Raw genomic sequence first — 15,564 nt, 5'->3', positions numbered from 1 at the left:
TTAAATTTTAAATTCATGAAATATCATAATCACCTAAAATGTATTGATTGTAGTTCATGTGTATACTGAATAACCACAGAAATTGATATGGTCTTTTGAAAGCATTTCAGATAGTTATGTGGCATGTTATTAGTGCATCCCCAGTCATTAGTAAACATCATCAGTACCTTTACTCAGCATTTTAATTATCTGTCATTTTAAGATACAACTGTCAGGCAATTATGAAGGTGCCTAAAGGTCTTAAGGTCTGACATTTTTTCTTTCTCTTTCCCTTCCATGTTTCCTTGTCTGAACATGTCTCAACAGTTCCAGCAAACCTCAGAGCATGCCCTCTTTTCCTGTTCTGTGGTGGATGTGTTCACTCAGCTAAACCAGAGTTTTGAGATTATCAAGAAGCTGGAGTGCCCAAACCCACAGGCTCTGGCTCACTTCATGTGCCGCTTTGCGAAGGTCAGGCTCTTTGGAAAGGCCCCCCTAGTGAACCCTGAATACTATTGCTGGGAATAATAACTCACTGTTAGATACAAGCAGACTCTTTGGTATATTTATTGTGTTTAATATGATCTAGTTATGAGGCTTTAACTGTTTAGGGTTTTTCAGTGACTTCTGGACATACAGAAATGCAAGTAGAGCAGCAGTCATTAATTAGAAAACTGTCTCTCTCTCTCAATCCCCGCAGACTATAAACAAAGTTCTTCTGCAATATGCTGCAATCATATCCAAGGACTTTCCTTTGTATTTGAATAAGGAGAATGTGGTAAGTGCCCACTCAAAGCCTGCAAATGCTAATTGGAAAGGTTATGTTGAGTTTCTTTGTGCAAGTGCAAATATGGCAAGTCAGAATAAAGTGTTTCTATGATTACTGTCTCTAGCAGCAGTTGGCATGGAGACTATGTAAAAAATGTTTGCAATAACAGCGCAGACTCTTCTATGTAGAGCCCTGCCCTGTCTTCCTTAATGCACGTAACAAAGTGTCTTTATTAACCGGGATGCAATTATTCATGTCACAGCCCAGAGCTGATGGGGAAAAGTCATTGGTATTTTCTGAGCTCTCTGTCCATTGTTTAATGTGACGGATGACTAAACACAGAGCCTTGTGAGTGGCCTAATTATCCACAGTGGTCTTTGAAGTTGAAGTGAGCGATAACACACAGTTTCCGCGCAGAGGAGGCAGATGTTTCTTTACAGTGCTGACAGGCTCATTACAACTGTCCCAGCGAAAACATGAAATGTCCCTTCCCTAGACAGAATTAAAATGACAATTGATGAAAAGAATGAAGTTACATAGTTCCAGAAATTTAACCTAATCTAATCTCTAATTTATTAGAACTCATATATTATACAGTACACAATTTTATTTATTTTTTTACCAAGGATGTACCCTATAATTGTCTTAGCTTTTGTCAGACTTTCTAGTTTTACATATGAACATTGTGCATTCACAATAACATATTAGTTTTAGTTTTGTGTGATTTTTATTTGTGTTATTCTATTTATTTGCCCTTTCTTACATTTAAATTGCATCATAGATCCGGTGCATATGTCAGTAAACCAAAGATTTTATGTTACATTTTTCACAGACTAAAATTATGCAGCTGTGGAAAATAATCATATGTGGTTTTAGAATATCTCATATGCTCATAAATCTTATAAAAATAAACCCTAAAAATTATGTTTTGCCACAGACACAATTTTGGCTGCATTAGGGATTGAAAGACAGTAATCACCCCTCTTCTGTGGGCCACATTATGATCATTTTAGTACTTTCTATTCCAAGTATCATAATTGTAGTTTGTTGAGTTCATGTCTGTCTTGTTTTTATGTTTGTTTGCTTTGTTTTGAGCGTATATAATCTGTGACTGTCTGAGTTACTCTTGGTCTCCATAAAGAGCACTGTGATTAATGTCTGTCATCTGTTAAACTTCTTGTGGAGCGGAGAATCGATAACGCTGCCACCTGACACATTCGGTGTAGATATTTCTCTCTTTGTTGTGTTGCGTACGGATTGCATTTCCCCCCGTTGACTGCTGATGTCATTCAGAAACGTTGCCAGTTTGTGTAGATGTGTCAGGAAATCAAAAGTAGATTTTACAGTGAGTGCCCCTGTGATTTTTCTGACATTATGCATTGTGTTTTCAGTTAAATGTTAATCCAGCAAACTGCTACATTACTATGTCAGTATCTGGGAACCATTAAATTTGATGTGCTAGTTTTTTTGCAGGATTTAAACTTCAAAGATATTTTTTAGACACATTAGATGTTACATTGTGTTTTACAAAACAGTGTAGTCACATTCATTCTCATTCTTTTACAGCCCTGCATCATTCTCAACAACATTCAGCAGCTTCGTGTCCAGCTGGAGAAGATGTTTGAGTCCATGGGTGGCAAGCAGGTGTGCACTTACATAACTATCTATATGCTATTTCTGTGTGATGTCTGTGTCTGTTTTGAGGCAATTCACTTTCAATTTCAATAAGACTTGTAACCCTCAATCTATTCATATATATCAATCATTACAATTAAATACTCCCTTAATCTGTTATCTTCCAGGAAGAGGAAATCACAAGGTTAGCTAAAAAACGGCATCGCCAGGATTTAGTATCTTGTTAAAGTGTCTTCAGCACAGGTGGTGCCAGCTAATTTGAAAGTTTAAACCTCCGTTCTCGAATGTAAAATATGTATGGTGTGATTATGTAAATGATCATTTCAGATGATATCCATATGAAGTGGAAGTGAATAATAATCTTAACCTAGGTTCAGACAGCTAACAGATTTATCTGACATGTAGATCACCCCTCCGACTACCACGTCTGCTACTGTTCGTACCTTCTTTGTATTCCATCTATAGTTCCCCACCTCTAATCTCCCCTGTGTATAATATGTGTTGACTTAACATTTTTCGTATTGACTTAAACCCCCAAAATCTCCGTGTTGTGCCTGAAACACAGGTGAATATTTTCCCTGTCAACCTGTCATTCAAACATGAGGAGCAGCTGGCACTTATTCCTATGACTTACCTGCATGTTTCTTTGTAGTTTCTAACACCTGTCTTGCCTTGCGTTTTGTCTTCTGTCGTTGTGTCTTCTGTTTTCCTCCCATTTCTTTTTTGTGCTCTCTCTCTCTGTCTCCAGGAGGAGGGGGTTGTGTCCTTCTGTAAGGTGTGTGTAGTAGGATTTGTCAGCACCCCTTTTCACCATTTACCAAATAATACCAAAAAAAAAGCACACCCTCTTCCCCCGTTCCACCCCTCACGCTTGTACGCTTCTCACCCCACCCCACCCCCTCAGCCCCTCCAGCAGCATGTGCCACAGAGCATACGGAATCTGAATTACCCATCACCCCTCTGGACAGGCTGCTCAAGCTCACCATCCCCTGCTCTCTGGGGAAAGTGGCTCAAACCACCTGATCCCATCTTTATTTTTAGCGTGGGGTTTTTTGGGGGTCTGTCTGCCACTTTTCTATCCGTGTCAAATTTAGAAGTGTGATATCTATTTTAGTTCACTGCTCCCCTTTTTACTCCGATGAAAAGAGCAGAGTCAGGGGCTCACTAAGTTGTTGGCTGTGGTTTTGATCTTCTCTTTCCATCCCCCAAGATGCAGCCTCAAAATGCTTTAGACAGGATTTTTCAGACTGTGTTTAATGAGCTTCCCAAACACTTACATCTCTCCAGCTGTGCCCTTAGCAGAGGTGCTGCTATGGCCTAAATATTTGCAGATCTACACTCGGATCTCTCCATTATTATAGTGACAGGAGAAGTCGTAACTTCCTTTCAAAAACTGTGAATAACTACTGGTAATAGATGATCAGGCATATCTTTTAAGCATGTCTCAAGTAATTTATCTGGCTAATTATAAAGCCAAAGTCTATTTCAGGTGAAAGTGTCCTATTAGTTTCCTCTCTCCTCTATTTATAACAGAGGAGTTCCGTATCAGAAATTAACTCCCAGAGAACCAGTGTAATTACCAAGAGCTGTTATCATAACAGATTAACAATAATCTCTTACAGTGCCCATTTATGGACTCATCATGGACTGATCTCCCCAGATTAGTATTAGTACTTATTTGGGGTATTTCGCTCAACTTAGAAATGGCATTTTATTAAGCCTTTATTTACTTGGCATTGTTAGTCATTATGGACAAACGGTGCTCTGGACTAACAACCTGCCAGTGAGTAGATATTGCATTGTTGAAACAGGCAAGGGGAATCAGAGCTGGACTGCAGTTGATAGGCTGTCAGCCAGGGGAGAGTAGTACACTCAGGAAGACTCTGGATGCCACTCAGTGTCAAGTGAAACCAGTTGCCATGGAGAAACCAGGTGCTCCATGATTTCCAGACATTTTGTTTCCCTCCTGTAAAGATTAATTGACAAGATTAAAAATGCACTGGCTACTTAGACTACGTGTGTAAGAAATCTTGTGGTGGAATTGGTGTACATTTGCCCTAAACTTCATTAGCAGTTTCTTCAAATAAGAATGCAGTAGTATCTATCAATTGTACCCATATTCATTTCTAGACATCGTATCCAGGAAAATGCACCACATCTTTAAATTGGCATGTCACAGGTTTTAAATGAAGGCCTTGCTGTCAGGACTGCAGGTAGACATTCGATTGCAGGATCAGGAATAACACATTAGTCAGAGTAGACTTTTCTTTCCACTTGGGAGGTGACAGTTGCCTTGGTTTCTCTAACAGTGTTGGGATGTTTTTTTTTTTTTTTTTTGCCAGCACCCCTATCCAGACATATTGTTCAATTTCAGGGACTGCCAGGCTAGAAATTAGAGCCCCGATCTGAAACTTTTTCCAGGAGAAAGCAAAATAAAAAATACCTAGTTTTTTTTAAAACTTATTTATTTTGCTATCACATGAAAAGACGTTAATCACGTTACACATGGTGAAAAAAATTACACGTCAAATCTTTATGGGCGCAGACTACTTTTTGTCAGCGTGATCCATCAATTCCATTGAGGTGACAACAGCCTTAATGTTTGTGCATGTGAACACACAGATGTAAAATCTATTTCGATCAATCCACAAATAGAGGCGTGTCTCCTCCACAGCCATAAAAGGTTTAGTTTACTCATCTGCTTCCCAGCTGAGCTATCTGCCACTAGAATGTGAGAGATGAGCGGCTCCATGGCTAAGCTTATCGGGTATAACGTGACGATCTGTCGTGCATGTGGTGCCGTGCCTTACCTCAAACATCCATCTCAGCACTAAGCCTGAACAACATCAAAAACACTAACATTTGTACAGAGCCTCACAAACACTGAGACAAGCAGATGCAGTCATACATTTAGTTACTGGCACGCAGCATAGCACGAGTGTCTGTCTATGTATTTTATGAAAACATGTCCAAAACATTACATAAATGCGAACATGAACATGCGCATACATTCATCACATGCGCATGCATAAATATGGCCAACAAATGCATGCGTACAGTAAATGTTGTGGGGAAAAAAAGTGTTGATGTATTTTGCATCGGCTGGCTTTGGAAGCTATTCATTTGTAAGGTTGTCATCTGTCACCATATAGATATGTGGGATATAGATATCAATCAAAACACACCCACATTTCAATAAATAAACTTTTCACTCTCAAATAAATCTTGCACCTGTTTATTGCAACAAACATAAAAAGGTTTTTTCTCCCTAAAACTGAAAAACGTCAGTCAGACGTCTTGAGAATCAGAACATCTGTATGTATAAATGCCCAAATGCTTAAATCCCAGAGATGTAGCAGGCTCCCAGCATCTTCTCTCTTCTGTAACATGTGTAATAGTGCACAAAAATGTTCTCCATTGAGAGACCTCTCGCTCGCTGCTTCTTTGCTGACACCGTGTCTCATGACTCGGCAGTTATCGTTACAGTGCTCGGAGGTGAGCTGTCCATTGGTATTCAGAGCGCTGTTTGCCACAGATGGCAGGCAGAATGAGTAGGAGGCCACCAGCAAGGCAGGTTACCACTCCTCTGTGCCTGCCCCCATCCCCCCCAGCACCCCCACCCTACTAGAGGCATCCTCCAGAGATACCGAGTTCTAGTCAGTGTGTGTTTAGTGTATGGTGTGTAATTATGCCATAACTGGGTTTTTGTTTTTTTGTTTTTTACTCACAGCTGGATGCAGAGGCCAGTGATCTGCTAAAGGAGCTGCAAAATAAACTCAACACAGTGCTGGATGAGCTCAGCGGAGTGTTTGGCTCCAGGTGAGCACTGGTGTTACTCAAAATGCGCGCATGGGGTGTTTTTCAAATGGTTAATGACTTCATTCATGTCTTGTTCTGTCAAAGAAATTGAACTATATGGCTGCTTAGTTATTGACAGACATTTGCTCACAATGTAAGTGGCTCACGCTCTTGCTGTGCACCATGCTTTGTGAGCACAGCAAGTTCCTTAACATTTCCAAATGAACAAATGTCACCCCAGCTCTTAACACCTTTTCAGTCATATAATAGGAACAGCGGGAGTGAGCTAGCACCAATTCAAAATGGTTAATTTTTACTGCTGCAGCATTAAAAAAAAAATAGAAGAAAAAGATTCAAAGGATTTCTGGTTTCCATCACACAGTTTTAAGCCTGTGATTGAGGACTGTGTGAAGCAGATGAACCAGGAGCTGGTTCAGATGAAAGGTCCAGCCAAAGGAAGTAATGCTGCCATGGACGCAGAGACTGTCCTCCGGCCTCTTATGGACCTTCTGGACAAAAAGTGGGTATCTACTGAATACAAGGTAGAAGAATTGTGTAACACAATTTTGTCCTTTTGTTTACAATACTTGCACGTGCCAGCCTCTCCAGCAAATGTCATTAATCCAAGTACAGAACTACAAAAGCAATCCAACCAGGGAGCTCTAGATCACACTTCCTTAAACACAGCATTTGCAAGTTAAGCAGAAAAATATAGCACGCACATTAACATACCGAAAGTTATTGTTTGGTGTTATTCATTTGGCCAGTTCAGCACATTGTTAGAGGACATTGCATTTTTCTTTAGTATCATTTAAGTCCTTGGGCTGCCTTTTTCAGACAGTGTTGTGTCCTAAGACTAAGATTAAGGGAAAAATAGACCCTTGATTGTAAAGAAATCCGTTCTCCTCCTCTCCTCAATGCTGATCAATTGTTTGATCATTTCATTTCTGGTTGGGACCACTTTGATACTAGGAAAAATGGGTATAATACACAGGAGACACATTATCGATCACTGCCTACTAAAGTAACCTAAGGACTGCATTTATTACTTGGAGGGTTTTTACACTGTGTTCTGATATGGTTAGCTGAGCCCTGGGAATCGTTCTCAATCTTTTGTCAAATCAACATTGAGGCCAGTGGGGTATTACAGGGAATCCTCTTAATGATATGGAAATACAAAATCCTTTCTCATGTCTCTTAGACCCTGCTTCCACAATAGGGTGAGATTAAATCATAAAGCTGCTGCATTTATTCTTTGAATCCCAGCTGTTTTTTTCCTCTTTTCTTTATTTAATCATTATATTTATGAAGACATTAGTAGGAGTCTTTAGCCATGTTTGTTTAGTTTTGAGGCAGGGCTGTAAGTGTTAACCTGACACATGACCTCCTTTCCTGTTTTGCAGTTTAATGTTATTTGCCAAGATTTGTGAGAAGACAGTGCTGAAACGAGTCCTCAAAGAGCTCTGGAAGATTGTGCTGAACACAATCGAGAGAACAATTGTTCTGCCTCCGTTGAGTGACCAGAGTGTGAGTATTGTGTGAGATTCCCCTTCTCTCTTACCTCTTTCAGCTCTTCACTTGGCCTCCACCTCCCTCCTCTTGTGCACCTGTCTCTCTCTCTTCCTCCATCTGTTCCGCTCTCTCCTGCCCCCTCATAGCACACAAATCACTGTACAGAAGATGAAGCACGGCAACATGACATCTCTAAATCTTTATGCACGTGGAACAAGTTTTTTCATACTCCTAATCCTTTTGTGAGAGCTTGGTTAATATTTTTCATCTTAGGAGTATCTCATTAAGCCCATTTTTTATTGTCACCCAAACCAGGCAAATCTTAAAGTCATCATGTCAAACAGTGTTTGAGATGTCGCCCAATGCCACTTTAGAAATCCAATTTCAGCAACAATAAGTTATCCCTTCACTCTGTTTAGCTTGATCACCTGATAATCTTTTAACAATTTCTGCTGCATTTTTCAAAAATATATTTTCATACGATGGTTCATGATGAAACCGTATCTGCTTCTCCAACAGCAAGGAGCTCAGATGATCTTCAGTGCTGCCAAGGACTTGGGACAGCTATCCAAACTGAAGGTAATTTATGAATGAGCTTATAAATATCACAATACATAAACTCTGTTTGGTCTGAATCCTATATTGTCTAAAAAGGGACTTAAATTAAAGATGGATTGTTCTTATATTTGGAAAAAATGTTTGTGGTCATGGCTTATGTAATATAAATTACACAAATCAAAAGAAATAATCTCACCACGCAGCTGAACATGATCAACATTTTACACATGCAAGTGTCCAGAAATATAAAAAGAACAAAAACCTTGTAAGATAATTCTTCTTTGGCATCATGAAATACAGCTTGGAGCTACATAACTGGGCAGGTGTCTAATTGCTGATGTGACTGGAGGATGTCTAATCCCACGAGCTCCATTTAGTGAGGCATTTGGATAGATCAGTGGCTGTGCTGTGGTTTCACTAACAACTAGGGTGTGACAATACCTCTGAGAGGTATTTTAGCTCTGAGTCACACAGAAGTTGCAAATGTAATGTGTGTTTCCCTGCTGAATTTTAAGCGAATTCATGTTTGTGTTGTGTGTGGGATTCCGTCAGATGTCCTTTGAGGCAACATCTGGGTACTGATCATCTGTACACAGATGGGCGTTTTTCTGTCGTTCTCCAAAAGTATTAAAGTGCTTCATCATCCTCTTGTTATTCGTGATTATGACTGATAATCTCCAGCTCTTTTACTTTTGTCATAAAATGTAGGCTTCATTTTCTGATGTCATTTTTTTATTATTATTATTATTATTATTTTATTTATTGTCATTGTCAAGAACAATGAAATTGCGTTTGGGGCTTCCATACAACCCCAAAAAAAGAAGAAAATAATAAATACCCCTTAAAACCCAAGTGTACATATTTAACCCAGTGTGACTCCAATGCAATAAGACAATCCTTAGCAATAATGTTCGTAGAAATTCAGACAAAGACCTGAGAAACATGACAAAATACAACAATGCAACCCATTCAATATTATTGTACTGTGAGATATGATATCAGATATGATAGTTATCTATTTAAGAAAGAGGGGGGGGGGGGGGGCAGGAGGGGGAAGAGAATAAAGATATGATGCACCAATGCAGACCAGTTCATTGCTATTAAGAAGTTGGATATGGTTATTGTCCGTGAGAGGGGGGCAGAGAGTTCAGGAGCCTCACAGCCTGTGGATACAGGCTGTTGGCCAGTCTGGATGTTCTGGCCTGTATAGACCTGTACCTTCTCCCTGAGGGCAGCAGATGGAAAAGGTGGCGCGCAGGGTGATGTTGGTCCCGCAGGATACTGTGCACCCTCCTCAGACAGCGAGTGGGGAAGATATTACTGATCTCTGGCAGACTTGTTCCAATAATTCTGCCAGCTTCTTTCACCACCCGCTGGAGTGCTTGCTGATCGGCCTTGGTGCAGCTGGGGAACCACACTAGAAATCCATACGTCAGAACGCTGCTGATGGCACAGTTGTAGAAGTTCAACATCAGAGATCTGGGAATGTGTGCGCTCCGCAGTCTCCTCAGGTAGTAGAGGCGCTGTTGGGCCTTCCGTACAACTGAGGTGATATGGTTGCCCCAGGACAGGTCCTCGGTCACAGTTACCCCCAAGAATTTAAAACTGCTCACCCTCTCCACCGCCTCACTGCCAATGAAGAGAGGCAGATGGTTGTTATGACCCCTCTTCCGGAAATCTACAATGATCTCCTTGGTCTTTTTGGTGTTTAAGACCAAGTTATTGTCGTGGCACCATGACTCTAGTTGTTGCACCTCTGTCCTATAGTTTGTCTCATCATTGTTGGATATAAGTCCGAGCACTGTAGTGTCATCTGCAAACTTAACAATGAGATTGGACGCGCAGGAGGAAATACAGTCATGGGTGAAGAGAGTGTATAGCAGAGGGCTCAGAACACACCCCTGAGGGGCACCGGTGTTGACCACAAGGGTGGAAGAGGTGTTCTTACCCACTCTGACACTCTGTCTACGGTTAGTGAGGAAGTCCACAATCCAGTTGCACAGAGAGGAGTTAAGTCCCAGTTGGTGGAGTTTGGGACGGAGTTTGTATGGCCGGATGGTATTAAAAGCCGAGCTGTAGTCTACAAAGAGGAGCCGTGCATAGGTGTTCCTGTGTTCCAAGTGCTTCAGTAATGTGTGCAGCACTGTGGCGATCGCATCCTCGGTTGACCGGTTCTCCCTGTATGCAAACTGGTGCGAGTCCAGGGATGGTGGAAAAGCAGCTCTGATGTGTTTAATGACCAGTCTCTCCAGGCATTTGGCGGGAATGGGGGTGAGTGCCACAGGTCTGAAATCGTTCAGACATGTGACATTTGACTGTTTTGGGATGGGAACGATGGTTGCTGCTTTGAAACAGGATGGTACCAGTGAACAGGACAACGAGGTGTTATATATAGAGGTGAAGACGTCCGCCAGGTCCGCAGCACAGTCTTTTAGCACCCGGCCCAGCACTCCATCCGGCCCGGCCGCCTTCCTGGTGTTAATGCTCCGGAACACACGCCTCAGCTCATGAGTGCTCAGGACCGGAGCAGGGTCGGTTGAGGGGAGAGGGGACAGGACAGGGTCGGTGTTCTCCCTGTCAAAACGGGCATAAAAGAGATTTAGATCCTCAGCCAGAGTAGAACTGTCGGCTGAGGGTGATGGTGTTCTTCTTTTGTAGTCCGTGATAGCCCTGATGCCCTCCCAGACCTGCCTTGGGTTTGTGTTATTCTCAAACCTGGCCTCGATACGCCTCCTGTGCTGCTGCTTGGCAGTCTTGATGCCTCTTCTCAGGTTGGCCCTGGCAGCACTGTATGCCTCCTGGTCCCCGGATTTGAAAGCGTTGTTCCTTGTTCGAATAAGTTGTTGAACTCCGTGTGTCATCCAGGGTGGATTATTAGGGAACACACGGAATCGTTTCCAAGTTGTTACATTGTCCACACAGAAACAGATGTAGTCCAAGACAGTGGAGGTGTAACTGTCCAATGCGACACGATTGTCAGTGTCCTGCACCTTGAATACATCCCAGTCTGTGCAGTGGAAACAGTCCTGAAGCATCGGAATAGCATCCTGCGGCCATGTTCTCACGGTTTTGGTTGTAATCCCAGTGCTCTTGATCTTTTGTGTGTATATTGGGTGTAGCAGAAGGGAGAGATGGTCTGACAGACCCAGGTGGGGATAAGCCTGGGCTCTGTACGCATTCGCTCTGTTCTCTCCTGTTAATATATTAAGGCATGTGTCTAACTCTTCCTGCACAATCTAACATCCGAAGTAAATCCCTGACTAATTGCTATTGCAGTGATGTGACTTTTGAACTATGTAATGTTTTCAGATTCGCTGGAACAGTTGAAGAACACTTTGGCTGATTGACAGTTTGCTTGAAAAATGTAATGCAGTGTGCAGGACCACTTTGATGTCTATGTCCTATGACCTCTGTAAATCCCGTGCTCAGCTCTACACAGCACTTATCTTTTTCAGCAAATATTTGACAACAAACAGCTTGTAGTGTGTTCTCAGCTTACTACATGGATTTTGCAGGAAGATTTCTATTTGAAATACTCAATTACGAGAGTAAATAAATACATTATTACAGTAATATAATATAATAATAAATGGCAAAAAAAGTCTATCTAAACATACACAGTTTCTCCATCAGAACATGATATCTTCCTCCATGCAACCTCCAGTGTTTTTGGGGCACACTATGGCTTTGTTTTCTCTGGATGGAGAAAGTGCTGGAACAGACACAATGAGGGTGACCCAGTGCAATTTTGGCATCAAAACCAAAGAACATCTTAGCACTGATGCAGATTAAACTATTTCCTCTCACAGTAGCTCTGTTTAAAGACTTTTGGTTGATTAAATCTGTACCATATGATGATTGCAGCTGAATGCACACATCTTTCATCTCAAGATTGCGATGTGCATTTTCAAAGTAAACCACCATCGGCATGCACCTGACAGTGTGATTATGTGGATTAAATAGTTAAATCTCATCCAATATGAAACTTTTGCTTCTGTACACACGAGCTGTACACACCTGAGAAATAAGGCAGTGCCAGAAGTTATTTACAGCAATCAATTTACGGGTCATGAAAGCTCCAATTAGAATTGACAAAAACATTTTTCATGATTAAAATAGATTTTTTTGTGTGTTGGTGTGAGACAGCGAGGTTTAAATTTATCACAAACAGTTTAAATGACTTGCACTGGTTCTGGTTTGTAAGCAGTAAATGCTCTATATCACGAGCACTATGGCTCACTTAAGGTCATAACCATTTTGCTGGAGATACATCTTAAAATTCAAAGTTAACAAATGTGACTTGTGATGGTATTTGCTTACTGCAGTGTTTTACTCTCTCTCTCTAGGAGCATGTCATCCGAGAAGAAGCCAGAAGTCTGACACCACGCCAGTGCGCAGCCATGGACCTTGTGCTTCCCACCATCAAGGTGAGGTTTTTTTTTTTGTTTGTTTATTATACAGTTGGCAGTACTGGCTAAACTTGACCTTTAAAAGGAAAAGCAGGTGTGCATAGCATAGCAGAGATATGCAAATGATTTAAACATGCATATTCTAGGAGTGTGGAATTCTGTTACTCGTGACATGCTTTGGACATTTTAGTCTTAAGAGCTATAGTCTCTACTTGCACCTATGTTTACACTGTAAATGGATTTACTAAAGGTTACCGATTATGTTTTATTTTTTCCACATCATATATAATGACATTAAATATTGTCAAAATGTAAAAATAATAAAGTACATGAATGAAATAGTAATTTGAATTGCTGTAGGTGTATGAACTCGGACACCTAGCCATGCAGTCTTTACAAACATAAAGGGCAGAAAAGAATGGGTCATTCTACAGAGCTCACTGAACTCAAGTGCAGTACTGTAACAGGATACCACTGCAACAACAAGTAGGTTCGTGAAATTTATTCTCTCCTCGATATTTCACCATCAACTGAAAGTCGTGTTATTGTAAAGTGGAAGCATTTAGGAATCAGAGTAACTCACCCACAAAGTAAAAGACCACATAAAGAGAGCGGGTTGCTAAGTGCTGAGGCTAGTACGTAAAAGTTTCCAGCACTCTGCTGACTCAATAACTGCAGCATTCCAAACCTCTTCTAGCATTAGCATCAGTACAAAAGTTGTGCACCAGGTGATTCATGGCAGGGTTTTCTATGGCTGAGTGGTGTGGTGTGAAAAAGTGTTTGCCCCCTTCCTGGTTTCCTAGTGTTTTGCATATGTTTCAGATCATCAAACAATTTGTTTATATTAGACAAAGATAACCCACGTAAATACAGATTGCAGTTTTTAAATGATGATTTCATTGATTAAGGGAAAAAGGATATCCAAACCTATCTGGTTCTGTGTGAAAAATTAATTGGCTGTCTTGTTAAATCATGAATTAACTGTGATTAACCACTTTTTTTTTTTTGGAAAGTTTGGTTCAGTTTTACTAGCCACAGTCAGGCCTGATTACTGGCAGACCTGTTGAATTATGAAATTACTTAGAACCTGAGTGACAAAGTGAAGCAGACTAAGAGGTCTCAAAAAGCAACATATCATCCTACAATCTAAAGCAGGGGTAGGCAACTCCAGGCCTCGAGTGCCGATGTCCTGCAGGTTTTAGATGTGTCCTTGATCCAACACAGCTGATTCAAATTGCTAAATGACCTCTTCAGCATGTCCTGAAGTTCTCCAGAGGCCTGGTAATGAACTAATCAGTTGATTCAGGTGTGTTGACCCAGGGTGAGATCCAAAACCTGCAGGGCACCGGCACTCAAGACCTGGAGTTGCCTACCCCTGATCTAAAGTCACATTCTGTGGGTTGACGAGACAAAATCTGAACTTATATGAAGGTTTGATTCCTGTTATATCTGGCATATAATTAACACAGCATTTCAAAAAAGGACCATAATGCCAACAGTAAAATATGGTGGTGGTAGTGTAATAGGGTGGGACTTAATAAAAAAAAAAAAAACATTAAAAAATTATTTAGCAGTTTTAAAAAACACTGAAATACTGGTCACGAGTTGTAGTATTTGCTCCAAAGCGATGCTCTTTGGTTCAACCAGGAGCTTGTTAGTATTTCTTGTTTGCTTGTTAATGTTAATATTGATGAAGTGAAACTACAAGAGTATGGTGCACAACTTAAAACTAAAAATAAATTGCATCTTAAAAATACCTCTGACACTTCCCAAGCCCATGGAAAAAGAAGAAAAAACAGCAGCATTTTACTTTTCTGCCATTTGACAGTTTTTGCAAAAGGATACAAAATGATACCAAGTCCGAGTTCTTCAGGCACAAGAGGAGAGTTATGGCAAGGTGCCACTATGGAAACACGACTCCATAAGGTGTAGAAAAAAAACTAATTGATTTTGCTGTCACCAAGGAAACTACCTGGAGGTTTAAATCAATCATGTCACCGAAATTCTTTCATCAGTATTCCAATGAGAGCAGTCGATTAACACAGAGTTGGTAGAAATTTAGAAATTCTGTTTAAATGGCTACCTGAATATACAGTCTAAAAAACAGAACAACCTCAAAACCCATCAAAAATAGATACACTAAAATTTAAAAGAAATGTGCCATTCATCAGTAAGTATAAATATATAGAACCAAGAATTTCTTCTTGGACTAAAAAGTTAAATCCTGTGCAAGATATTTATTTATTTAAAAGCTTTTTTATTTAAACATTTAAATATAATATTTCATCCAAGCTGAACTTAAAACCTGTAAAAATGAATGGGCAGGATAATGCAGTGGCCTAAGCAGACCTTACCTGACAAAATAGCACACTTAACAGAGCCCCAGTAATGTATTATTTATCCTTTCTTTGAACTCTGGCCTTGTCTGATTGTATGAGAAAGATGTCTGAGAGTTCCTCGATAAAATGTATATTTGATATAGTTAATAAGATATGTAGGCATTTGTTGAAGTGCATTTCAGAATAGATCCCAGTTTTTGAACAACAAACATAGATATTAGGAAAAAAAGCATTTCACTACATATCGTACTGTGTATGACTGTGTACGTGACAAATAAAATTTGAATTTGATTTGATTTGAAAAACTGATAATAAGATTCTTTATGCAGGCCATTTTATTTGTCTTTCTTGTTATCAGATGTTAGTATTACCAGAAAATAAACTGTTAGTAATCACTTACTTGCTCAGGTAAATGTGCTAAAGACTTATCAGCAGAAGACTACAGCCTCACATCATTAACTACCAAATGCAAACCCCTGCTAAGCCTCGAAGATAGAGAAAATAAATGAAGAAGAAAAACGAAATCAAATATATGAGGCAAAATATAAGGAACTGGAGGAAAGTA

The 15,564-nt window shown here is 40.3% G+C and overlaps 1 protein-coding gene across 1 annotated transcript in view; it reads left to right on the top strand.

Annotated features, from left to right (window-relative positions):
• unc13c (unc-13 homolog C (C. elegans)) overlaps positions 1–15,564 on the top strand; it is a 117,681-nt gene that overhangs the window by 92,472 nt on the left and 9,645 nt on the right. Inside the window, exons 21-28 of the mRNA XM_085383151.1 lie at positions 307–450; positions 680–757; positions 2,315–2,392; positions 6,114–6,202; positions 6,564–6,701; positions 7,585–7,708; positions 8,213–8,272; positions 12,598–12,678. Coding sequence (XP_085239277.1) covers positions 307–450; positions 680–757; positions 2,315–2,392; positions 6,114–6,202; positions 6,564–6,701; positions 7,585–7,708; positions 8,213–8,272; positions 12,598–12,678 — 792 coding nt within the window. The remainder of the gene's footprint in view (positions 1–306; positions 451–679; positions 758–2,314; positions 2,393–6,113; positions 6,203–6,563; positions 6,702–7,584; positions 7,709–8,212; positions 8,273–12,597; positions 12,679–15,564) is intronic.

This window comes from Rhamphochromis longiceps, linkage group LG1 (assembly GCF_057381845.1).
Source record: "Rhamphochromis longiceps isolate RC_006_pf linkage group LG1, R_longiceps_female_GT1.1, whole genome shotgun sequence".
Lineage (NCBI taxonomy): Eukaryota > Metazoa > Chordata > Actinopteri > Cichliformes > Cichlidae > Rhamphochromis > Rhamphochromis longiceps.
The sequence above is the reverse complement of the archived record's forward strand: the minus strand, read 5'-3'. Positions and strand labels throughout refer to the sequence as shown.